Source organism: Histomonas meleagridis (genome assembly GCF_020186115.1).
Source record: "Histomonas meleagridis strain 2922-C6/04-10x chromosome Unknown contig_39, whole genome shotgun sequence".
NCBI classification, from domain to species: domain Eukaryota; phylum Parabasalia; order Tritrichomonadida; family Dientamoebidae; genus Histomonas; species Histomonas meleagridis.
Window position 1 is genome coordinate 223,854 of NW_027150882.1, and position 27,046 is coordinate 250,899.

A 27,046-nucleotide genomic window follows, 5' to 3' on the forward strand; every position below is an offset into this window, starting at 1 on the left:
TTTAAATTATTTTGGAATAAAATCAAAATTCATTCATCATCAGTTAATAACTTTTATATTTTAAAACCAAGAAATTTTTCGAATTGCTGGAACTTTTCAACCTAATTGCTCAAAATAAAAAATTGATTTTAACGAAAGCATATGACGAAAAACGAAACAAATCAATGTCAGAAAACTGTAATCAAAATTTATAAATTCTCTATCGTCAACGATGGCAACGGTTATTATCTTTATCAAAAGTATTCTTCTGACTTAACTCAAAAAGTTGATTTAAAAAAGTAAAAACCACCTCAGAAAAATATCTCGGTTACATCCCAAAAAGTCAACATTTGGCTTCACCTAATATTTCCGACCGTTAAAGACAAGAAAAAAGAAACTTATGAAAGAACAAAGCAAGCCACTTCTCGGACTTAAAGCTTCTCCTCTTCCAGCATTTTTAGGTAGCAATGATTCTGATGATGATGAGGATATATTTTGTGATGATAGTGATGATGGCTCTTTGTCATTCAAAAAATCTCCTTTATTACCACCGATGGAAACAACACCTAAGCCTTCAAAAAAACCAGAAGAAACGAATCAAATTTCATCTTTTGATGAAGCACTTCCAAAAATTACATTATTTCTTTCAACATTAGATGAATATACAATTCCTGAGCAATACAGTGGTGATTTATATTTTGTTCCAGATCACGTGGCAACAACAGAAAATCTTTCAATGAAACTTCAGAAATTAGTTAATGAAAATATTGATGAATTTGATACAGAACTTCAAAACATCAATATTTCAGCGCAGGTAAGCATTGTTAAGTATAGGACAGACAAATCAATCGATCTTAAAGAATTTATTACTCCAAATACAGATTCAAGAGTATTGACAATTATTTATTTTCTTCTCTCAAAAACAGATAACCAAAAAGAATCACTTTATTACAGTATACAAGCAATTTCAGAATTTGTCAAGTCAACTGAAGTTGCACCAATTTCATCACTTTTTGAAGATTTCAAAATCCAAACAATCATCCATAAAATTGCTGTATGTCTCATAGGTCTTTTCCCACACCATCCAATTCTTGAATCTGTTCTTAATAGATTATCACGATATGATTCATCCATACCAGAATTGTTTAGTTTCATCCAAGAAAACGACGACGATGATGATTTTGATTTTGATGATGACGATGATTCATTTTTTGAGTCCATTCAAGAAATGCAACAACGACCTGCGCCATTAATGTTACAATCCCGTGCTATCAGAGAGAATCCTCTTGACAACCTTCAACCTGCAGCATCGAAAGTATTCACAGTTACAGTTGCAGAACCTCCATTCAGTGTCACTTTTTGTCTTACGAACGGTTCTTCACAATTAACCCCCAATCAATTTGTGGATTGGATCACAGCGCTTAACAGTGGGAATCCGATACCAATTCCTATTAAAAAATCACGTATCGATTCGAACAATAATACGTGTTTAAGTGGCACGCCAAATCCACCACATGATGTTTCTGATGAAAATCTTAGTTCAAATGTTGAAGCAACAGAAGAAACAATATTAGAATTATTTAATTCTACGCCAGATTCTCAAATGTTATTAACCACTATACCATCACAATTACCACCTAATTTATTTCCATTATATTATCCATTATTTCAAATTGCAAATCTTTCTGCTATAAAGCCATTTAAAAGAGGTTTTATCTATCCGTCGTTATTAGAGAATGAATATATGGCACATCAAGGACTTATTAATGGAAACATTGAAGAAATCCAAGATGCAATAAATAATATGCTTAAAAGAGTACCATCAGATTGTAATCTTAAGCCTATAAAACCATTAACACCAAAACGAGAATTTAAAACTTCTGAAATTGAGAAAGAAAATGAAAATTTAATAACAGCATTATCATTAGCAGACATCGAAATTGTATTACATGGAAGATCACCATTCACATTAAACCAAATGTCACAAGAAGCATTAATACAAATCCCTTATGATCGAAAATGGCGTTCACAAGCGTTATATTATTTTTACACTGAATTTTTATTTCATCCATATATCATTTTTCGACTAGCGTTTTCATTAGCTATTAATGTTATTGAATATGATCCATCATTAGCTTGTAGTTTTTTATTTGAAGGGATTTATATATTTAATTTATCATATCCATCATTATGTCAAAATGAGTTTTGTAGAGCCGCATATTTATTATTTGGTGAAACACTTGATCAAATTGATTGTTATTATTATTCAGCATTATTATTCGATGTATATTTCTTAAGTAATCCACAATCAACAAAATTTTCGAATTCGATTGCACAAATAGCTCAACGTAATCGAGATATGAATCGTGCAGTATTTCATTATACACAATCGATGAAACATTTTGTAGATAAAGTTCGTTGTGATGAAGCATTATATATATCACAATTAATTACATCGATTTATGGAGAATATTCATTGTTTTCAAGTTCTATTAATCTTTTATCATATTTATTACAACGATCTTATAAAATTATGATTGGAAGAAGAGTCGATCGAATTGATAGTAAGAATAAAACTTTACCACCTGTTCGACCTAATGAACATTCTATTAAAGTATTTGAGCCACCTGCATCTTCTATTAATACAATGTTAACTGCATTACATTTAGCTAATTTGTTTATTAAGAAACAATACTTTAAACATGCAAATAATTTACTTAAAACTCTTAAAACAGTTACAACGAATCAAACGATATTAAAGATAATTGATTTTGTTGTAACTAAAAGATATTATAAGAAGAACAAATTAAACAAATTCTTTCAATCAATATCACATTTAGAAATTAAATCACGTAAAGCGACATTAATGTCAAGTGTTTCAATGTTATCAGCATCTAAATTTGATACAAGTATTGCAATCATTCAATTATTAATCTTGAATTATAATTCATTTAGGTTTTTTAAAAACGGAGTCTTTTGGTCAGAAGTATTAATCCAATCATTATGTAAAAACCATTTAAAAGATATGGGTTATGCTTATTTATATCGAGGAATTGCTTTAGCTAATGGTTATTCACAAGTATGTTGTATTAATGGTCCGATTTCATTACATGTAACATTTTCACCATTAATGAGTTCAATTGCATTATATAACAGAGAAACATTATTTAATAACATCTCTGAATATGTATCAGAAACTTTAGCTACATTACATATAGCTTTAACATCATTTGAGAAAGTTGGCTGTATTCGTAAGTCAATCGAAACAATGTTAATATATTTGGATGTATTATTACATTATTTTTTAGATCCGACTTTTAGTGGTAGTGCAATCACAATTCCGCCATTAGAAATTATCGAGCCACATTTCGATGTACAAATTAAAGGTTTACCATTACAGAAAGTGGATAATTTCCAACCTTATACTTTAAATATTAATAATATTGATGATCATATTACACCAATTTTCACTAACTTGGAAACGAACGTCGAAAAGTTAATGATGCCAATACAAATCATTTATGGGCAAATATTATCAGCTAAGTTTAGTTTGTTACAGAAGAAAATCGAATTATCAAAAACAAAATTCGATTTTGCATTTAATAACTTACAAAAATATTTCATTTGTTCCGAACATTTTATTTCACGAGATTTACATAATAATACATTAATATTGTTTTCACGTATATTGGAAAACATGTGTTTAACTTTGTTGTTCTATGAAAAAGAATTTATTAATTCACATTTGATTATATTCGATTGGTTTAATGATATTCATTCTCTTATCGATATTAAACATCGAGTATCTACAACAGAATCACAAATACCGATAAATTCAAGTCTTGATATAACAACTTCAACTTTAAGAAACCTTTCAAGCTTAAAATTCCCAAATTTCTTGGACACAATATCGAGAAGCGGTTTGAAACTGCCGACTACAGAAATTTTGGATGAGAATTCAATTGTCTCAAGTTTACAAAAAATTTACGCGAACGTTAAGCTGTATGAAGCTCAAAAACTGAAAGAAGATGAAATGCATGACGTTAATCGGAAATTATGTAAAAGCATTGAAACTATCGCAGATAACAAAAGAAGAGAAAGTGAAATACGTATCCAGCATAATTTCACTTTCGATGAAGTGTTACAATCTTCTTCAATGTGCGAAAATGTAGTTTTTATTGTTCATTTACATGATTCAATTTTTGTGTACTATCCCTATCGTGGTACCAAAAAACGTATTCCGTATAAACCTTCGAAAACGACGTCACTTTTCACGCTCAAAGCAAACAAAGCCGATCAACTTTTTAAGTCGTCTTCGGGGATTTTCACATCACAATTCTTTGAAATCATTTCAACATATTTATTTTCGGATAAAAAATCAAAATTATTTCAATATAATAGCAAAGAAGCATTACAATTATTCGAACAAATTGGGCAAGATTTATTTGGAGATATTATCAATAATGTTGATGAATGGAAATATGATTTAGATAATCATAGTTTTGGTGAAAACAAATTATTTGGCAGATCTAACAAAGGCCAATTAATCTCATTAACAATACCAAATAAGCCTTTTGTATTTATTACAAGTAATGATTTAAATGCGTTACCTCTTGAACTAATGTTCCCACATCATCTTGTTGTTAGAAGTAGGTTTTATTCCTACTTACTATTACACCATGAAACAGGCAGCGAAATGCCGCAGATGATTGTCCACAGATTGAAAGGGTTTGATCCGAGTGAACTGAGAGACGATGGCATTCAAAGGAGTATTGAACAGATTGAGAGCTTTATTTGCGCGTGCGGTGGTTCGACGGTTTCTTCCTTGCCGGTAATCAGAAGGAATGAACGTAATGTTTGCGTGGCATTTCCTTTGTTTTCATCAAATAAGGAGAACGTATACTATAGTACGAAATACCCATTTGCGGAATATATCAATTTGAACTTGACATATTCAATTCCACAACAACAAACAGTTTCTTTATACGTTTTTACATACACAGACATGTGTGAAATGCCTCAAATGCTATCAGAGTATGTCAGACAATGTCCAAACGCCTTCTTTATGTTCATTCCAACAAAATTTGTTCGGACTGCATTTGCAAAGATGACAGATATATTCGAAAGACAGAACAAACGAATGGAGTACGTAAACGCACACAAAGATGATGAGGGTATAGAGTTAGAAAAGCAATTGGTGGAAAATCCATTCAATTTTATATTGTTGCTACAGGCAACACTAATTACTCAGTTGCAATGTCCGGTGCCAATTTATGTGCCGCTTCACTGAGTTGTTTTTTAATAAATAAACAGAATTTTGGATGTGTTATAAATGCGCATTTTATTTCTTTATCTTCGTATTTTGATCTTCACATAAACTCAGTCGTGTACAACTGTGCATTCCAACTTTGATAGACAATTGTTGTTTTAAACAACAAAATAGAGAAAAATTAAGTTTTAACATGTTTATGACCGTTAAATAAAATACAAATTGGTGGATTCGTATATTACGTCCAATACTAATCGTATATGGATTTTGCAATATTGGGCTGTGATATAATTATTTCTGTATGTTAATATGTGCCTAAAAATTTGAGTAGTTCTATCATTAGGCATCATCATGATAAAAATTTTTGACTTGGGATTTGGAATATGCATCACATTAAAAATAAAATGTTGTGTTTTAAGTTCACTATATTCTGAGAAAAAATTATGCATTAAAACACAAATTTCTTGTTTCAAAAATGATATAAAATTTGATTTAAATTAAATTGATCTTTCATCCTTTAACTTATTAGCAGTGTGGAAAAGTAAAAATTTAGGGTTTGTGAACTTTTACTGATGATTCTTTACTATTGATTAAAATTATTAAATTACTAAAATAAATTTTAAATAAAACAAATAAATATTTTTAGCATTAATATCAATTCCTTCTTGTTCAAGAAGTAATTTAACTATTTCTGTATATCCTTTTTTAGATGCATACATAAGTGCTGTATTAAATAATTTAAATAATTTCCAAATATTATTTTAAAATATCAAATTATTAAAATAAATATCAAATAAAACAAATAAATATCTTCAGTATTAATATCAATTCCTTCTTGTTCAAGAAGTAATTTAACTATTTCTGTATGACCATAACTAGATGCATAAATAAGTGCTGTATTAAATAATTTAAATAATTTCCAAATATTATTTTGAAATCTCAAATTATTAAAATAAATATCAAATAAAATAAATAAATAAATATCTTTAGCATTAATATCAATTCCTTCATGTGCAAGAAGTAATCGAACTATTTCTATATGATCATTTAATACCGCAAGTCTAAGTTCTGTTCTAAATAATTTAAATAATTTTTAAATAAGATTTTGATATAAGAAATTATTAAAATAAAATCCATATGAAATATATAAATATCTATAACATTAATATTAATTCCTTCTTGATCAAGTAGTAATTTAACTATTTCAGGATAACCATATAAAGATGCATACATAAGGGCTGTATAAAATATTTTTAACAATTTCCAAATATTATTTCCAAATATCAAATTATTAAATCAAAGTATAAATAAAACAAATAAATATCCATAGCATTAATATCAATTTTTTCTTGATTAAGAAGCAATTTGACAATTTCTGAATTGCCTCCTTTAGAAGCTGTAATAAGTGCTGTGGTAAATAATTTAAATGATTTCCAAATATTATATTGAAATCCAAAATTATTAAAATATATTTCAAATAAATAAAATAAATACTTTGAGCATTAATATCAATTCCTTTTTGATCAAGAAGCAATTTAACGATTTCTAATTTACCATTTTTAGATGCTAACACAAACGCTGTACAAAATAATTTAAATAATTTCCAAATATTATCTTAAAATCAAAAATTATTAAAATAAATATCATATGAAATAAATAAATATCTTTAGCATTAATATCAATTCCTTCTTGTTCAAGAAGTAATTTAACGATATCTATATCACCTTTTGAAGATGCATGCATAAGTACTGTATCAAATAATTTAAATAAATACCAAATATCATTTTGAAATATTAAAATAATAAAATAAATCCTAAATAAAATATATAAATACCTTGAGCATTAATATCAATTCCTTTTTGAAGAAGTAATTTAACTATTTCTGTATGACCTTTTTTAGATGCTAAAATAAGTGCTGTATCAAATAATTTAAATAATTTTCAAATATTATTTTGAAATATCAATTTATTAGTATAAATATGAAATTAAACAAAAGAATATCTTTAGCATTAATATCAATTCCTTCTTGATCAAGAAGTAATTTAACTATTTCTTTATAACCTTCAAAAGATGCTACCATAAGAGCTGTTATAAACATAAAAATTGATCATTAAACATTAATTTGAATCATAAAATTATCCTAAAAAACATTATATCAAACAATTAATCATTTTTATAATTAACATCAATTCCTTTATGTTCAAGAATATATTTAACAAGTTCAAAGTTTCCTGATTTCGTGGCGAAAAGTAAAGTATCTTTTGGAATTTGACTATAATGGAGATAATAAATAACAAGCATTAAGTTTCCTGTTCTTGCAGCAGCATTGACAAGATAATTAATGTTTTGCATACCTTCTTTATCTAAATATGTTAAAAGCTCATAATTATTATTTTCTATACAAATTATTTTTAATTCAATGAACTTTTTCTCTTTAATGTTTTTAATTGACAATGTATTAAAAACATTAAAATCAAACTTATAATTATAATCAATATCTTCAGAGTAATATTCATCATTAAGTTCAGACCCTACTTGGATTTTTTCATAAACATATTTAAAGATATTATTTTGATGGAATTGAATTGCTGTTTCATATGCATCTTTAAATGTTGAATGATTTTGTTCACATAAATGAATGATTTCTTCATTTCCACCAGCAACTGCATATTTACCTGTATTATTTACTTTTGCATTATTCATAAGTAAATATTTAAAACATTTAACTGATGAAAAAAACGCTGCATAATCAATTAATGAAACATTATATTTATTAATAAATGAACATCTTTCATAAAGTGATGGTTTAATTTTTTGGTTAAAATCAAAATTTGCTTGTGATGATATTTCTTGAAGTTTTTCTATTTCATCATTTCGAATTATTTTTGCAATTTCATTTGGATTAACTCCTTCTTTAATTAATTTCTTATGAAGTTCAAAGTTATTTGCTGAAAGTTTATCATAATCATTTATTGCTGTGCTACTAAATGGGTCATAATCAGAAAGATCAGAAGGGTTCGTTTTAAGAAGGTGTATAAAATAATATGATCGAATGTTTTTAAGAAAATTTATATCAATTAATTCCTGTTCTATCATTTTATTAAGTAGATAATATGATTCACTCTCTTTAAATTGAGTAATATATCTACCAAATGTTTCAACGAGTTTAGGAATGTTTTGTGTTATTTCTTCTTCCTTAGTTTGAACTTCCTTCAAATACTTAATATGTAAATCACTTTCACCTTTTCGTGATTTAAAAGCAGAGTATATTAAACCACAAATCACATAATTGAATGTAAATGGGTTTTTTAAATCAAATAAATCCATAGTTCGTTTAATTGATAAATCATAATTTTCTTGGGTTAACTCAAAAATTATTTCCGTGAGAGAATTTAATATTTGATAACATAATGATTTAGTATTTGATACATTTTCTGTCTTTGAATTATTTGTAGTGTTGAACATACTTGAAAAGATGAAAATTGGATTTGAATGAAAACGATTAAAGGGTACCATTCGGATAAACTAGTCAATTAATTTCTGTCACTTTTTACCTGCTGCCAAAAAAATAATAAAAAGAAGCTAAAAAATATTTTCAATAAAAATAATAAACTGGAACTGAAAAGCTAAGGATTACATTCATTAGATTTTTCATCATTTTATGATCAAAGAATAATCGTAGAAGCGAATCTTACAAAATAATAATTTTTATTTCCTACACGTAAAGTATTCAAATAAACTACTTTTACAATAGTTTTTAATCGTAATTTCTTGGAGTATTTTCACTATTTGAGTATATTCCGACAATGTTTTTGTTTGAATATATATTTCATCAAATCGTTTCGATATTTTTTCATATTTTGTTGAAAATTATGAGATGGAGTGACAAGGAAAAATATATTATTATCATTAAAAAAAATTTTTATTCATCACTTTCTATTATGAATGTATTTTATTTCGATGCTATTTCTTCGATGATTTCGTTATTTATTTTCATTCCCTGTTTTTCTGAAAACATGAAGATTTCTCTATGCATTTTTTTTTCAATATATTAATTTTTCTTCACTTAAATTACAATTATCCTTATTTTCGATATAGAAATTCGATTTTTCTGTCATTAACTTTTCGAATTTCATTATCATAAATATAACGAAACATTTCATTTCGATGAAATTCTATTTCTTTTTCATATGCATCTGTAAATGATGAATTATTTTGTTCACATAAATAACTAATTTCTAATACTGCATTATTTATTCTTATCATGAATTTTATCAGAATTCCAAACATAACCCGTTCCATCTGAAGGGAATTCCAACGTTTCATAAACCAACTTTAACTTTATTCTATTTTCTGGAAATCATTTCAAACAGCAAAATTACAGCATATCAATTTTATTTCATTATGTTTACAGCTCAGGTATTGGACATGTGAACTCACTGAATCTGTCCAACTTTTTACCCCTTTTCTTTATGACTATTATTACGATGACCACTATCACTATTGCGACGACCGGAATTGTTACTCCAAGCGCGATTGCCAATGTATTTGATTTCGCTATTTCTTCGTTAGAAGGACAAGCATCGTTAAGTCCGACAATCAAATTCAAATCGCAAACGAAGTCAAAGCATAAGTTGCATCAACGTATGCATTACTTGTAGAAATGTTTTCAAACGCATTCTTTTCGAAGGCTGGTGGCTGTACTCCATAATAATAAATGCATTTAAGTGACAAACAATTACAAAATGCATTTTCGCAAATGTTCTTTACGCCAGATCCTAAAATTATTGTAACCAATGATGTGCAATCTGAGAATGAAAATTCTCCGATTCTTTCTGTTGCGTTTGGAATGTTAATTGAGATCAATGAAGTACATTTATAAAATGCTGATACTCCAATTGATTTAATTGTTTCACAAAGTATAATATTTTGTAATGTATTACATTCATTGAATAAATTGTCATTAATTGTATCAAGTTTCGATAATGATAAATTAACTGAAGTAATTTGTGTTTCATCAAATGAATCAGTTTCTATGTATATAAGTTGTGGTGGCGATTGGTAATAACCTGTTTTATTTGCTGGGAATGATACTAATGTTGTGAAGATCTTATTATATAATACTTTATCGTTTTGATAGTTTGCAAAATATGGATTCGTTGGATCGACTTCAATTGATGTAAGTTTTGGACAAGATTTAGTAATACATTGTCCAATGCCTTCTACTGTTGATGGTATTTCAAGTGTTACTAAATTGGTACAATTAAAGAATGCATATGATGCAATACTTTTGAGATTTGAGGGAAGTTTAAGTGTATCCAATGACGTACAACTTGCAAATCCGTACCATCCAATTGCTGAAAGGTTTTTATTAAATGTAACTTTTAAGTTTTCACATCTAGAAAATGCATAATCTCCAATCGTTTGCAAATTTGTTGGAAGTTGGATTGATCGGATTGAAACGCATTGATAAAATGCATGTGAATTAATTGTTATTAATTCTCCTTCAAGGAAATTAACTGTTTCTAAACTTTCACATTGATAAAATGTATGTGAATTAATTTTCTGAAGTTTAGATGAAAGTGTAATTGAACTTAATTTAGAACATTGATAAAATGCATATTCACCAATTGTTTCTATATTTTCTTTAATTATACAATTCATTTCTTTACAATTATAGAATGAATAATTACTAATAGTCTTCAAACTTGTTGGGAATGTCATTGATTTAAGTGCAACGCAATTATAAAATGCATATTGAAGTATTGTTTCAATATTATCTGTAAGTGGAATACTTTCTAATTTATTACATCCTGAAAATGCATAAGCGCCAATATTTTTTATAGTGTTACAAAGTGTTATACTTTGTAAATTATAACAATTTTCAAATGCGCCATATGAAATTGTTTCGATTTTAGATGATGATAAATCAACTGATGTAATTCCTGAGTTTGTAAATGCAAATTCTTCAATTCCAAGAAGTTGTGCTGGCGTTTTATAAGAACCTGTTTTCTTTGGTGGGAAAGACATTAATGATGTTAATTGTTTTTTATATAAAAAGCCATCATTTTCATAATTTGCATAATTTAAGTTTGATGAGTCAACTTTAATTGATGAAAGTGATTTACATTCATTGAAAATACCTTTTCCTATACTTACAACTGATGCAGAGATTGTAATATCTGTTAAACTAGTACAATTATAAAATATATAATTACCAATATTCTTTAGATTTGTTGGAAGTAATATTGTTTGATTTGAAGTACAACCACAAAATGCAATATCTTCAATAGTTTCAACACTTTTAATTGTGACTTGTAAATTGATACAATTATAAAATGCAAAAGAACAAATCGTCTTCAAATCTGATGAAAGTGTAATTTCACTAATTGAATTACAATTATAAAATGCATATTTACCAATTGTTTCTTCATTTCCATTAAATGTAACTTGTAATTTCTTACAATTATAAAATGTATAATTTTCGATGTTTCTCAAATTTGTTGAGAATGTAATTGATTGAAGTGAATTACATTCATAAAATGCATATGATCCAATAGTATTAACATAAGGTTTAATTGTTCCTTGCATAACTTTACAATTATAAAATGCATAGTTACCAAATATAATGGAAATGAAAATGATTCAAGTGAATTACATTCGAAAAATGCATAATCATTAATCGTTGTTAAAAATTCTCCTGAAACTGAAATTGTTTTCAAGTTTATACAATAAGAAAATGTAGATGAATTAATTGCTTGAAGTTTTGATGGAATTGAAATAGATGTAAATTTAACACAATATGCAAATGCAAATGTACCAATAGATTCAATGTTATCTGTAAGTTTAATATTTCCTAACTTTTTACATAATGTAAATGCATATGATTGAATAGTTTTAATCGTGTTATATAGTGTAATACTTTGTAAATTAATACAATTTCCAAATGCATATTCTCCAATTGTTTCAATTTTAGAAAATGATAAATCTACTGATACAATTGGTGTAGAGAAAAACGCATACGCACCAATTTCAATAAGTGGTGATGGTGCTTCATAATTACTTCCTTTGTTTGGTGGGTATAAAATTAATTTATTTATATTTTTGTTATATAAAACGTCATCATTTCCATAATTAGAAAAATATGAATTTGATGAGTCAACTTTAATTGATGAAAGTGAATTACATCCAACAAATACATTTGATTCAATATATTCAACTGATTTTGGAATTGCAATAGTTGTTAAACTCGTACAATCACAAAACGCAAAATTGAAAATAGCAATTAAACTTGTCGGAAGTGTAATTTGTTGAAGTGAAGTACATCCCAAAAATACATAATCAAAAATTATTTCAACAGTATTTGGTAATTCAATATCATTTAACTTAATACAATCAATAAATGCAAAGGATCTTATTATTTTCAAAGATCCTTCAATAAATATAACTTTAGTTAAGCTACTACATAATGAAAAAGTATTCATGGAAATTTCTTGAACTTTAGAAGGAATTATAATAGATGATAACTTAGAGCAAAAACCAAAAGCATAATTACCAATTGAAGAAACACTTTCTCCGAGTTTAATTGATTCTAAATTCAAACATCCATTAAATACATAATCTCCTAAAGAAATAATTTTATTAGGAACTTCAAAACTTGTAAATTTAATACAATTATAAAATTTCAAATTTGAAATTTGTGTTACATTTGTACCAAATACTATTTGACTTAATGAAATACAATTATAAAACGTATAATCAGGAATTGTTGCAATTTGATCACCAATTTTAACAGATTGTAAGCTTGAGCAATTATAACAGATAGAACTTCCAATTGTTTTTACAGAATTTGGAATTTCTATGCTTTGAAGTGATATACAATCAGCAAAAACATAATTACTAATAGTTGTAACTTTTGAAGGAATTATTATTTGTGTTAAAGATTCACATTGTGAAAATGCATAGTAATCAATTGTTACTAAATTTTCACTTAATTTAATTTCTTTTAATTGAGTACATCTCGAAAATGCAGATGATTTAATTGTTGTAACAAGATTTGGAATTGTAATTCTTTCTAAATTAGCACATGATGAAAATGAAAGAGTTCCAATATCTGTAACTGTTTCAGCTATATCAAAATGTGAAAGTGAACAATTAAAAAATGCTGCATTACCAATTATCTCTAAATTTCCTTTAGTTATAACTGATTGAAGTGAATAACAATTCGAAAATGTATAATCATTAATTATTTTAATTGTTTCAGGTATTGTACATTTGGTCATTTTTTCGCAATGTTCAAAAACATGTGAACCAATTGTTCGTGTGCTATGTGGAATGTTAATTTCAGTCAAAGATGTACAATAATAAAATGCATAATCATCAATTAAACTCAAGTTTGTATTTAATGTAATATCCTTTAAACTTGAACATTGATTGAAGCAAAAAGGAGGAATTGAACCTAATTTTTCACCAATAATAATTGATCTAAGTGATGAACACAATTCAAATGCATGTGTTCGAATTAATGTAATTGAATCAGGAATAGTTACACTTGGTAATTTATTACATTCCGCAAAACAATAAGACCCAATAATATTAATAGAATCAGTTAATGTTAATGATGAAATTTCTCCACATTGATAAAATGCATAATTACCAATTGTTATAATGTTTTTGCCAAATTGAACTGTCTGTAAACCTGATAAATGGAATGCATAATCATTAATCTTTGTAATATTGTCAGAAAATACGAAATTCCTTAATGCGTTACAATTTTCAAATGCATTATTTCCAACAGTATTAAGATTAATTGCTCCTTTTATTGTTTGTATATAACTTTGATTATTAAATGCATATTCATCAACAGTAGTAATTGTATCAATGATTTCGAATTCAATGTTTTTATTTGCCATTGGATAATAAATAATAGAAGTCAAAGTATTATTAGATCTTCGATAAAGTACTCCATCATTATCATGATTCGAATATGCTTTATTTCCTTCTTTAACAACTTCAAGATTAAGACATTTCCAAAACACATTACCAGATGTTATGGGTTGAACTGATGCTGGAATTGTGATATTTGTTAAAGCATAACATGAATCAAATGCATGTTGATTTATAGTTATAATAGATTTGCCAAGTAAAATAGTATGAAGTTTATAACAGCATGCAAAACAATATTGGCCAATTGTTGCAACATTATCTCCAAATATAGCAGTTTCAATGTTAGAACAATATTGAAATGCATAATCCCCAATAGAAGTAACATTATTTAAAAATGTTGCTGAAGTTAACATTTTACAATTATAAAAAGCATAATTATCAATGGTTCTTAAATCTTTTCCTAAGTAAATACTTGTAAATAAACAATATTCAAATGCATTTGCAGAAATTGTTATAATTGAATCTGGCATTGTAATATTACGCAATGAAATACAAAATGAAAATGAATATTCTCCAATTTGAAGCATTGTAGATGGAAGTTGCACATCAATTAAACTAGTACAATATTTAAAAGTTGATGATTTAATTTCCTTAATTGGTTCTGGTATTGAAATATGTTCAATTTTAGAACATTCGTAAAAAGCGCTTTCACCAATTCCAGTTACAGAAGTCGGAATTGTAACATCTGTTAAATTACGACATGAATAAAAACATGAAACACCAATAGATACAACAGTTTGAGGAAATTTAAATTCAACTAATGAGTAGCATGAAGAAAATGCATATGAACCAAGCTTTTTAATTTCTCCTTGGTAGAGAAGGGTATGCATATTATAACAAGAACTGAAAGCTCTATCACCGATTATAGAAATGAGGGGACCAAGTGTGCATACCTCAATACTTACATACTCTTGTGTCAACATATTTAGTTATTATGTTGATTTCAGTTTTATTGGTATTTATTGTGTGGTTTTTAATATTAGTGCTTGAAAAACAATAAGAATCCATTGCTTCAAGATTTTTGCTAATGACTAAAGTGGTTAAGCTAGTGCAATATTCGAAAGCTTGATAACCAATTGAAACAACTGTGTCTCCTATATCTACTGATTCAAGTCTCGCCCAATCCCGAAAAGCATTCCTACCAATTGAGGTTATGTTTGGTTGAATGATAATATGCTTGGTTACGTCTTTATAAGTATCGTATTGTCCATCTGTAATTGTAGTTCCAATGTTAATAATTAACGTGTCTGAAGCACTTAAAGTGAATGAAAGCAATAATAAAAAAGTCAGTAATTTCATTTTTGCTATTGCAAAGCAATGAAGGTTCAACAAAAAAATAAAATAAAAATATTGAGAAGAACAAGCGGTTATCGAATGTCGGTTAAACCGCTCAAAATATTCAATTTGATATAAATCACTTTTTTTATGAGGTTTATTTGGTACGTAATTTTTGAAGAAAAATGATATTTTTTCATATCAAATGTCTCAACTCTTTCCACTTTTTAATGAATTTATTCTCAGAAAATATTATACGAGATTATTTATAAAGTTTGAGTATTTTATGCATTAAAATTTCGTTTCGATGAAGGAAAATTGCTGTTTCATGTGCATCTTCAATTGCATATTTACCTGTTGTCGAAAAAATAGGTACAAAAAATGCTGAATAATCAATTGGTAAAGCAGGATTATTCTCAATGAAAAAGTAATACTGAAAATGTGGAACAGTTTTCATCATTCTATTTAAAAAAATCAAAGACCAATCCAGAGAAGTAAAGAGTAAAAATAAACATAATTATGTTTGTTTTTTATTGATAATAAAAAAATTATTATAACGCGAAAATTTTATATTTCTAAAGAATTTCTACTCCTATTACATAAATATCATTTAACACACAGTGAAATATTATTCAATTTATCTAACAATATTTTTCTTGATTATTCAATTGATCAGAAATAAATTTATTATTTCTTTTTAAAAAAATAACTATAAAATCAATTTTTATTTAATATTTTTTCTATTTTTAAATAAATAATAAATGTTTTATTTGTTTTCCATAGTTTGGCAAAACTGAATCGCATACAACAATTTTTCGTAACATATCTGATCATCAGAGTACGGCGGCAAATGCAATCTATTAAAACACGTTGCCGCAGTTGGCAGAGTTTCGTCTGGATTACTCACCGCCAATTTATCTATCTGCATAGTGAAGTCCTGATTTATTGTTGTGTTTGGTAATCTCGTCAAAGTGGTTATGAACTTCAACAACAATTTCCTTTGTTCAGGCGTTAATCTTTCGACAGCTTTCCAAAATCGAACAATGTATGGATCATTAATTCCATCATAATCCGAAACGATTGTAATCGATTTCAAGTGTTCGATTGTTATAATGCTACTTCCTTGTGCCATTCTTGACAACAAGTTACCATTTAACAAAGGATGTGACTTAAATCCAATGTTTGTTCTGAAAGCATTTCGAATCAACTTCAAAGTTGGCTTTAAAGTTTGTATTCGATATTGTATTGATTCTTGAATATATTGTTCGACTTCATTCATCCTAACAAAACTATTATATGAATGACCTGGTAATACAGTGATTTGCCCATCCCAATTCTCGATTTTCCATGGATATATATTCTCTTCGAATCGATTATTATTAATATCTTCTCTTAAATGTTTAAACATTTCATTCATTGCATCATCTAAACATAATATATCATTATCATTAATTTTCTCTTTTGCTAAATATTTCCAAACAATTGGCGCAAATGGTAAATCTTGGACTAAACCAGTTCGTATAACTATACCTAAATATATACCAATTGTTATATATTCATCTGTATGTTGATTTAATTTATCATAAGGAATATATGTGTCTTGATAATTACCTTGTGATTTACGGCCATTTGGTACTTTATAACATAATTGTGACGTAGGTTCAAATATCGAATCTGCTACTTCAGTCATTAATTCTCGTGCTGGTCCACCAACATCTATAGCATGTTCATTCATGAATGTAACTGACCATGGTCTTTTACGGCATTGTAATTGATTACTATTAATTGTCTTAAATTCTTTTGTAAGTTGTGCAATTATTGATTTATTCGAATTACCATTTCCATCTAATATTAATTTACGTGCTGAATATCGATCAATAGTTAAATATGGAAAAGTTTTATCTTTACCACATATTATACTTTTAGAGATAATATCAGCGGATTCTTCACATGATATAAATGAAGTCATCGAATCCCATAAAAATTGTGGAACTGTTTTATAATGATTTGTTCGTATGAAATTAAAGTGATGTAATAATAACGCACGTAATAAAACAACTGTTAATGAAAACTTTTGCGTTAAATTTGAACCTTTAGCAATAGTTTCAGTGGATGAAAACATTGGTTCTGTTAATGCATATCGAGGTAATAACATTAATAATTCTTCAGTATCACTAGATTTCCATTTAATTGCAAATTCTTTCATATCAGAGACAAATGAATCATGAATTTTGGTGATGTCGATTTCTGTTGGTATAATTTTTTGTTTTTGTTGATCATTAATGAACTTAATTCGTACCGTATTCCATCCTCCATTAATATCTAATAATGAGACAAATAAATCTTTTCGTTTTAATGTATATATGTTATTGATTTGATTCCCTGTTATAAATTCGGTGTCTTCGAAATTAGGTGTATATGATAACATTAACATATTTTGTTGATTCCAATTTTGACCTTTTGAATTCTCGAATTTAATTTTTATTAGTTTCGATGTAGGATTAATAATATGCATTATATCATTATTCCGTTCTATATAAGGATTAACTTCATTATTAATTTCATTATTATTATCATTATTGTTATTATATATACCATTAAGTTGTACCCAATAAGGTAATAATGACCAAAATGGAAATCCAATTAATGTATCATAACTACGTGTGAAATATTGCATAGAACGTATACGGACTGCATAATTATCTGTAATCGATATTGGATCTAATGAAACTTGTCGAATTTTATATAAATTAGTTTTAGGCTTTGGTAAGTTTTCTTTATCTGATACAAACTCTGGGAAATAACAACATAAATCTATATAACGTTGTGAATCTAAATGAGAAATTTCCCTACGTAAAAAGAATAAAGTTCTTTTAGATTTAATTCGATTAACTTTAATTAAACTTCCTAAGATATATAATTTAGATTTATATTCTAATGAAGTATCAAATGGTGATGGAGGTATTCTATTTTCAATTAATGTTGTATATTCATCTAAATATAAATAAACAAAAGGACTTTGAGCTATTAACATATTTGTAAATACCATTTTTAATATAGTTTTGTTTTGTGATGTATCGACTAAATATAATAAATTCTTTAATAATATTAATACTTCAAAAGCAGTATCAAAACAAAATGAATTATCAATTGATGATATCGAAAATATTGAAATCCCATTATTATTTGTTATGTTTGGTGAGAATTTCATTAATATTTGTTTATCTTTAATTATATAAGGAAATGAATGATATAAATTATCAACAATAATTGCATCATTTAATATAGGCTCAAAAGAATTTAATGTAATTATTGCATATTTTTGTCGAGGTGAACAATATTGTGATAAAGATTTCGGTGGGAAAAATGTATGGCTTTTATGTGGGTAATTAATTAAATGCATTTCTTTACTTTCACTAATATTTAATAACTGTAAACAAAGCTTGTCAATGTTACCTGGTACTTTAATAAGAGATTTTAATGCTTCTTTAGCTTCTGTTTCTAATGATAAGAATAATATTGTTGGATCTTCCCATGAAGTTTTATTTAATGAAAATGGAAAACGATTATCAATAAATAAACTCTTCGAAAATTGTTCCATTGATATTGATAATAATGAGAATAATTTTATTGGATTTGTTATCATTTCTGGTTTCGATTTTGTAATACGTATTAAACAAATAGTTTTCCATTGATATGAAGTAGTTAAAAATAATCCTTTTATATGTTCATCTATTAATTTCTTAGATGAATGTGTCGAAAATCCTAAATGTATTGATATAGAATTAGGAGGCTTTATAAAGATATTTGTGATTTTGTTTTCGATATTAATGTTTTCTAATATGTTATTAAATGTAGGAAAATATTCAATGTCTTTGGGAATTTTATTTGTCGATATTTTATATTCTTTTGGTAATTCACATAACTTTTCTTTGTTCTCGGAATTCATCGCTCCATGTAAACATATTTCTGGACATGAATCAAAATCGAAATATTCTTCATTGACTTCTATTTTAATTTCTGCGTTTTTAGGTATTGCAATAATTATACGAAAGTTATTACAATTATTTGGAAATGTTATTTCATTATTTTCATTCATTCCAAATACATTTTTATTAGTATCAATATAAAATGTGAATTTTTCTAAATTAGGTTCAATACTAATTTTCTTATTATATGGATAAATTTCACCATTTAATGTATTAATTAAAGAAAATCGAGTAAAATATCGTTCATTAGTATTAGTTATTATACCGAAATATGAAATATTTTTATTATTATTTACAAAAGAATAACTAATATTAAATTTAATGTTGTTTTTAATTCGTGGTGATAAAAATGATATAAAATCTAAATCTTTATAATATATTTGATTAAATATTCCGTTTTGTGGTATGTTTGGAATTCTTAATAATGTATTTAAACGTGAAAAGAAATTAGTTAATGTATGAAATGGTAAATAATTTTTTGCTAATTTTTTGACATATTTAAATTTCATTTTATCAATAAATTGTTGGAACTTTAAAAAATGTGCTAATAATTGTAAATATAAAACAGCTTTAATAGTATATAATTCTTTCATAATTCTCTTGAAAAATGATAATATAAAATCGAATTCTTGAAATATTTTTATATCCAAATAAAGACTTGAAACTGCATATATTATATTTTCCGAATCATTTTCTATAATAATTGAAGGCAATGATAAATTTAAAGGTTTCGAATAACATAAAAATTGATTTGGCTTTTGTGTAGGTACTGCTATATATTCTGTTGATGAATTCTTTGAAGATTGATATTTAATTAAACAATAAGGACGTACTTCTTCTAAATATCCTCCTAAAATAGCAAACAAACCACATTGTAATACATCTTCACTATTTTTTGTGATCTTTAATAAAACTGATAATAATGTTTTATATGAATTAGATTTCTCAATTAATATTCGTCGTAATAACAATATCATTTCATTAGCTGATGATATATCTTTACAATTATTATATGATTCACCTATTGTTTGAACAATATGTAAAAATTCGGTTTTAATTGTTTTAGTTTTAATTTTCGTTGAATTTATTACATAAAACATTACACGACATAATAATCGTTTAATGTTTGGATTAGTTTTCCAAAATATTGGCTGGAATTCTTTATAAAACTTTTTATTCGCTGGTATTAATGAAAATGAAATCGATTGTAATAAATAATCCATTGCGGATAAAATTGGATTTTTTAATACTTTTGGGATTTTAGTTATATATTGTATTAATGATAATGATAAAGCAAATAATGTTAAGTCATGTGTTTCAATATTTTTCTCTAAAACTTTGTTTAAAAATGTTTCTTTTAAGTTTTGTAGTTGATTTGTATCTCTAAAAAATCGATAAGCGACTAAACTAAGTTTCGATTTAGGATTATTTAATATAATTTTTAATATTCTTGAACCAAAAAGTTTCGATATAATTTCTTCATTATTTATATTAGTAATTTGCATTACTGTTGATAAACCTTCAAAATTTTGAATTTTGGATAAAGTATAAGCAAAAATTTCTATGAAAATCGAAGATGATTCATATGCTAAAACATTATCAATAAGTTCAAACCCAATTAATGTTAATCGACTTCGAGATTTTTGTTGATTAATTAATGAAATGATTTCTTCAATTGATTCTTTAGAACAAGCAAAATCGCCCATTTGTTTCGGAGTTAATGTAATATCTTTATTTAATCGAAGTAATAAATGACATTTCTTATATATTAATGATTCTTTACCTGATTGTTTTTGTGATCGATATATATTTCTAACTCGAATCATTTGTTCTAATACTGATTTAAGTTTTACTGAAAATGTTTCATTTCGTTCGATTAATTCATTAAATAAATCTTGATGCTTACAAAACGCTGCTAAACAAACTCTATCTAATAATTTAATATCATTTGATAAGTTTTTGTTCATTGAAGGCTTATAATTCTTATATATATGAGACATAACATATATATCACCTTTTTCGCCTAAGAAATTATTCAAAATTTCACTAAAACAATTAATATCTGTATTAAATAAATCTTTTTGATTATTATTATCAAGATTTAATGATATTAAATGAGAAAATTCTTTTTCAAAATTAGATAATTTTGTTCCTTGTAATAAAGTTGCAGCAAATTTACCATAAACAAATAAAAATAATCGAACAATTGATGATAAATCAGAATCGTCTGTAATTTCTAATGATTTATTAGATATAAAACCATAAATTTTAGATAACAAATCAGAGAATATATCAGTCAATATACGTGCAATTATATGATATGAAGATAATGATGTTAATAAACACATAAAATTATCAATTAATAATAAGATAAATGATTTTTCGATTTCATCTGCAGTTTTAGCTAAGAGTATACTAAAGTTAAATTTATATGAAAGGATTTTACAATACATAGTTAAACAACCTAAAGGATTATTAATATCATTAAGTGATTTATCATCGAAATTTACTTCATCTAAATTATTATCACGTAAATATATAGATACCGTTGATATTAATACTCTTTGATGAATTAATAATATTGATTTGTTTTCATTTGGTATTAATGATGAAGAAATTGTGTTTTTGTGGTAACATTTCTGATATTTTATTTGGTAAATCAAATTGTATATAAGCTAAGTTTTGACATGATTCAAGTTTACTATATATAAATGAAAGGATTTTTTGACTTTTTGTTTTATGTAATAATGTTATTAATATTTCAATTGATTCATTTTTACATTCATATAACATAATATGTAAGTTATTAAAATATAAAAATGTTGCATAAGAATGTGGTAAATTTGGAATTATTTTTAAACATAAGTCTCTAATATTTTGATTAGATTTAAAACGACGTAAATTAGAATTAATTAAAAATATTATTATATTATATAATGATTCATTCTTTGTTAATAATAATTTCGGTATAAAATCGAGAAATTCTATAAATAATTCTAAGTTTTCTGTTAAATAATATTTGGGAATAACATTTGAGCCAGTATAATGTATAATAATTTTATTCATATTACAAACAAATTTTTGGAATTCTTTCGAACTCTTTTTAAATGATTCATTAAAATCAAATAAACGATTATCATAACTACCCGCGAAATAATATCGTTGGATTTCTAATCGATTACTTTCTTGCATCGTAATAATCCAATGACATCTATTAATCGCATCTAAGTTCATTGTTAAACATATTTTTGGACTTTCAAAGAAGTCATCTGTAATATGTTTACCAGTGATTAATGAAAAAACTCGAAATAAATAATGAACATTATCAAGTCGATATATAAATGAGATAAAATTCCCATTGATTTCAATAGGTATTAATGAATAATCAGCTTTAGGAAATAACTTTGGTAATGATGGATTTAATTTACTATCGCCTATTTTCAAATTGATTTTTCGAATGACTTCTCCATTCTTTAATACATGAACATTAAAATAGCGATCAATCACTACATCAGTAATACCATTAGTTACATAACATATATAACTTGAAAACGGTACTTGATATTGTGTATATGGATAACAATTATCATTTAATAAATCATGTATCTTAAAATCATATGCTACACCATATGAAAATAAAGTGATTTTCTTCGGCGAAGCTATTATCGACGTCCGAATATCAACTTTTATGCCTAATTTACGTCGAAGTGGCGTTAATAATGTCCCCATATTTAAGATTGGAAAGATTTGTAAGATGCTGTTGGTACATAAAACAAATAGAAATTGTCCACTACTCGCTATCCCATGAATTGTAACAACTCCGGAAAATTGTTCATTATGATTAATTGAATTCATGGTGGCAAAATTAGAAATGGGTGGAGTAAAACATGATGATGGCGAACATATGTTATAATGATCTCGAATTGCTAAAAACGTTTTATCTTTTGAAAAATTATAATGTGAATTTTGTTTATAATTTTTTAATATACTAAAAATGTTTTCAAAGGTTGGAAATATTTTGGATGGTGGAGGTGGCAATTCAGAAAATGGCGCAAATAAATGAGATGAATTTCGAATAATTACTGAAAACATATGATTTCGAATAGAAGATGATTTTTCACAAAGCTGAAATAAATCATCTAGCTTCATAATATATTGATTATCGGATTCTTGTTCATATGTAATGATCATTTCTATTGCTTTTGGAATTTCGTTAAATTGTTCATAACACCCTAATAATAGATTACATATATGATGCGATGTGTGAAGTTTAGGTTGAGGAGCTGGATTTGTTGTATGATAAAATCTGATTATAATTTTCTCTTGAAGAAAAATTGGATTTGCAAAATCTGTGTGATTTATAAGGAGATCTTTCTTTGAACTTTTGGTGCTTTCTTTCGATGCTCCTTGGCCCATTTTTAAAAATCGACCGATGAATGGTGATTATAAACGGTCGCTTCAAGATTTTTCAGTAACGATACGATCAAAAAGATCTAAAAAACGAATTCATGATCTGGAGAGCTCAAGATAACTCATCAACCACAGAAGAAAATAAAAAGACAATTCCACGTGAATTTAAAATTTCAAATCCTATGCCAGCTATAACACCTAATACACTTCCACCATCAGACGAATTTCCTATTCAAGAGTATCAAGCATTTAAAGATCTCATAGTTGACTTTCTACCAACATATACTGTGGATCTAAACATGGTTGATTTCCCAATTCTTGATCAAGTAAAAGCCTTTTTTGAAAATTCAGAATCTACAATGCCAATAGGTGAATTTATAATGGAAAGTATTTTATTACAACTACAACACAATTTTGTTAAAGCAATGCCAACTTCTTCTCTTACGAGACTTTCAGTTCTTCATCATCAATTATATCAAATTCTTCAAATTCTTGAAGCAAACAAACTTAACACGGATTTAATAGATTTTTGCGATATGATGCTTGAAGAAGTTGCTGATACTTATCATTCCAATGTTTGTGATGTTATCGAACAAAGATTTTGGTCCAAAACTAAATCGCCTGAAGAACTAATCAAATGTTTCCTTAAGAAAGAAGTCGAAAGACTTCGTCTTCTGAATGATAAAACTTATCAAATTTTGGTTAGTCACATGTTACGTAAAGCAGTTGATAGTGCTCCTCACGCTGGCGCAGAAGTTATCATTCGATGGATGAAGAAGAATGGATTACAAATTGATTGAAAATATTTTCGTTGTGTAAAAATTAATTTTTCGATTTATATAAATTTAAATTTATATTAGTATCTATTCCTGGTACTGAAATAACCGATAAGTTTTTAGGGGTTCAATTAAATTATGCTATTACTTATTAATAAAAAATTTTCCCACTGTTATTTTTATGTTTGATCCACATCGTATAGGACCTATTAGTGAATCATATTATTCACGCAATAAGGGACGTGTCTTACAACGTAAGTTGGTACCACCTATTAATCCTCCTCTTACTAAATATGATTTAGATCGTGCTTATGAAGTTCTTAAGAACAATGGCAGGATTCCTGATTATTCTATTCAAGATACCATTGTTAATTATCCTGGTGGTACTAGTACTAAAAGAGTTGCCTATGAAATTGGATCTACTATTAAGGTTAATATACCAATATTTTCTATTTCCATTTCAGATGTTCCAGGTTTTATTCCTTTGACTAATTTTTCTTTAAATACTTCTACACCATTACCATCAATAGATGGTACTCATTATTATGTTTTAATTGTTATTGAACCCAATTCTCCTCAATCTAATTATACAGAGATATATGTTAATTATCTACATCAATCTTCACTTTCTAGATCAGGTACTTATTATTATTATTTATATGATTTTGGTACTACTTTTCCTTCACTTAATGATCGTACAGTTGGTTTTTTTACATCTGATAATTCTCTTGTATTTTATATTCGTGAAACTAATTTTGAAGTATCTGCACCAAGTGTTTTAATTGTTCCTAATTTTAATTATTCATTTAATTTACCATTGTAAAATGTAAACCATTCAATTGATTTTTAGATATTTTCTTTTTATCTATCGGTTTTTCTGGTTAATTTTATTTTTTTCTTTTCGACTCAGCACATAAGTGATAATAACAAAGTTTGTTCACTCTATGGGCAATTGAGAACTTTTTTCTTTTTTTCTTTTTCTTTAAACCAAGGTACCCCCTCCCCCAAAGAGAGCCCTAATGGCGAATGAGTGCATTTATCACAAACCTGCCGAAGCCCGACTCCGCGGAGCACTTTTTTTATAAAAGGGCGTAGACAGGTGATCAGTATAAAGTGTACTAGGGGTGGGGGTTAGGTTTAATTTTATTTTTCAAAAGACCGTTATTTGAGGACGTTTAAAAATAAAAATAATTTTTGCTAGGCCTTCATCTTGCGGAGGACGTTAGTGGTACCTGAGCAAGATTATATTACCTAGCAAAAATTACAAGAAATTGCTCATAACGGTCGCCCGATAACCTGAATTGAATACTTTATTTTCTATATTCAATTCATTTTGATCGTCAACCGTCACCAAAAAAAATTGCTCATAACGGTCTCCAATGACGGTTATTTTTCTATTTTGGGGTACCTTAAAAGCAATTTAAGGGTTATTCTTTTCAATATGTGTCAGGTACCTGGAAATTTATTTTTAGGTTGACTACATTAATTGTGTGTTTTTATATGTGTCATTTTATACTTTATTCTTATTTTATATTAGTAAATATGATGTTTTTCACATGACATGTCCTTTCTGTCACTTTTCTATTATATAATAATATTTCAATACTTTACATTTAGAAATTGTAATTTGATGTTTTTATTCTTATTTTTATCTCAGTTATTTTTCTAAATTATTTTCATTAAAGTTTGTTTATTATGTGAGTACTTATCCATCTTATTAAGATGTCAAATTCTTTCTTTGATTTCAACTCCAATTTAGTTAAGTATCTCTCTACAGCTTCACTAGCATATGGAATAACATTTTGCCAAGGTTCCAAAGTAGGAATCTCGTAATTTTCCCATTTTATCCAAAATCTCAAGCCATTCCCTAGTTCATGGCCTATTATTTTGTCCACTGGAAACATTGCCATCTAATAAAATGACACTATTTTTCTCTTCTTTGGTCATTCGACTTTTTGAAATATTTAAATTCTATAATTATACTTTTGTGGCAAAGTTATGATGTGTTCCATTCAATGTTATACTCCATTTGGCATCATATTATCTTATCCACTTTTTCAATGATGATTATATTGTCACTTTTCTTGTAAACCATTCAATTGATATTAGTAAATATGATGTTTTTCATATGATATGTCCTTTTTGTCACTTTTTCATTCTCTTAATTGCCAATAGTAATTTGACTAACACTGTTTGATTTTTTATATAACTTATTTCTCTTTAGTAAAGTATTCAAGGAATGGAATCAGTAAACAATCTAAGCTCTTACAATCGATGGTTTGACAGTTACTTTCACCTAGTTATTTGACATACCTTTTTTATTTTTAACGATAACTGACATATTTAAAATTTTTAAATTTATTGTGACATTTGTAATTTTATTCAATTTTTATCGTACGTAG

At 26.6% G+C, this 27,046-nt stretch overlaps 5 protein-coding genes across 5 annotated transcripts; 3 read left to right on the forward strand and 2 right to left on the reverse strand.

Moving 5' to 3' along the window:
- Window positions 1-379: 379 nt before the first annotated feature.
- On the forward strand, window positions 380-2,088 carry GO595_005759 (uncharacterized protein; the record flags this gene model as incomplete). Its single annotated transcript, XM_067919037.1, has 2 exons — window positions 380-2,013; window positions 2,082-2,088. 2 exons carry the CDS (start codon window positions 380-382, stop codon window positions 2,086-2,088), a joined length of 1,641 nt encoding a protein of 546 aa, XP_067774138.1.
- Window positions 2,089-9,853: 7,765 nt separating this feature from the next.
- On the reverse strand, window positions 9,854-11,278 carry GO595_005760 (leucine-rich repeat protein; the record flags this gene model as incomplete). Its single annotated transcript, XM_067919038.1, has 1 exon — window positions 9,854-11,278. The coding sequence occupies one exon, from the start codon at window positions 11,276-11,278 to the stop codon at window positions 9,854-9,856; it is 1,425 nt and encodes a 474-aa protein (XP_067774139.1).
- A 4,957-nt stretch (window positions 11,279-16,235) lies between these two features.
- Window positions 16,236-17,675, reverse strand: GO595_005761 (uncharacterized protein; the record flags this gene model as incomplete). The annotated part of the gene is made up of 1 exon (XM_067919039.1): window positions 16,236-17,675. One exon carries the CDS (start codon window positions 17,673-17,675, stop codon window positions 16,236-16,238), a length of 1,440 nt encoding a protein of 479 aa, XP_067774140.1.
- Window positions 17,676-23,966: 6,291 nt separating this feature from the next.
- Window positions 23,967-24,668, forward strand: GO595_005762 (uncharacterized protein; the record flags this gene model as incomplete). The annotated part of the gene is made up of 1 exon (XM_067919040.1): window positions 23,967-24,668. One exon carries the CDS (start codon window positions 23,967-23,969, stop codon window positions 24,666-24,668), a length of 702 nt encoding a protein of 233 aa, XP_067774141.1.
- A 157-nt stretch (window positions 24,669-24,825) lies between these two features.
- On the forward strand, window positions 24,826-25,467 carry GO595_005763 (uncharacterized protein; the record flags this gene model as incomplete). Its single annotated transcript, XM_067919041.1, has 1 exon — window positions 24,826-25,467. The coding sequence occupies one exon, from the start codon at window positions 24,826-24,828 to the stop codon at window positions 25,465-25,467; it is 642 nt and encodes a 213-aa protein (XP_067774142.1).
- Between the last annotated feature and the right edge of the window lie 1,579 nt (window positions 25,468-27,046).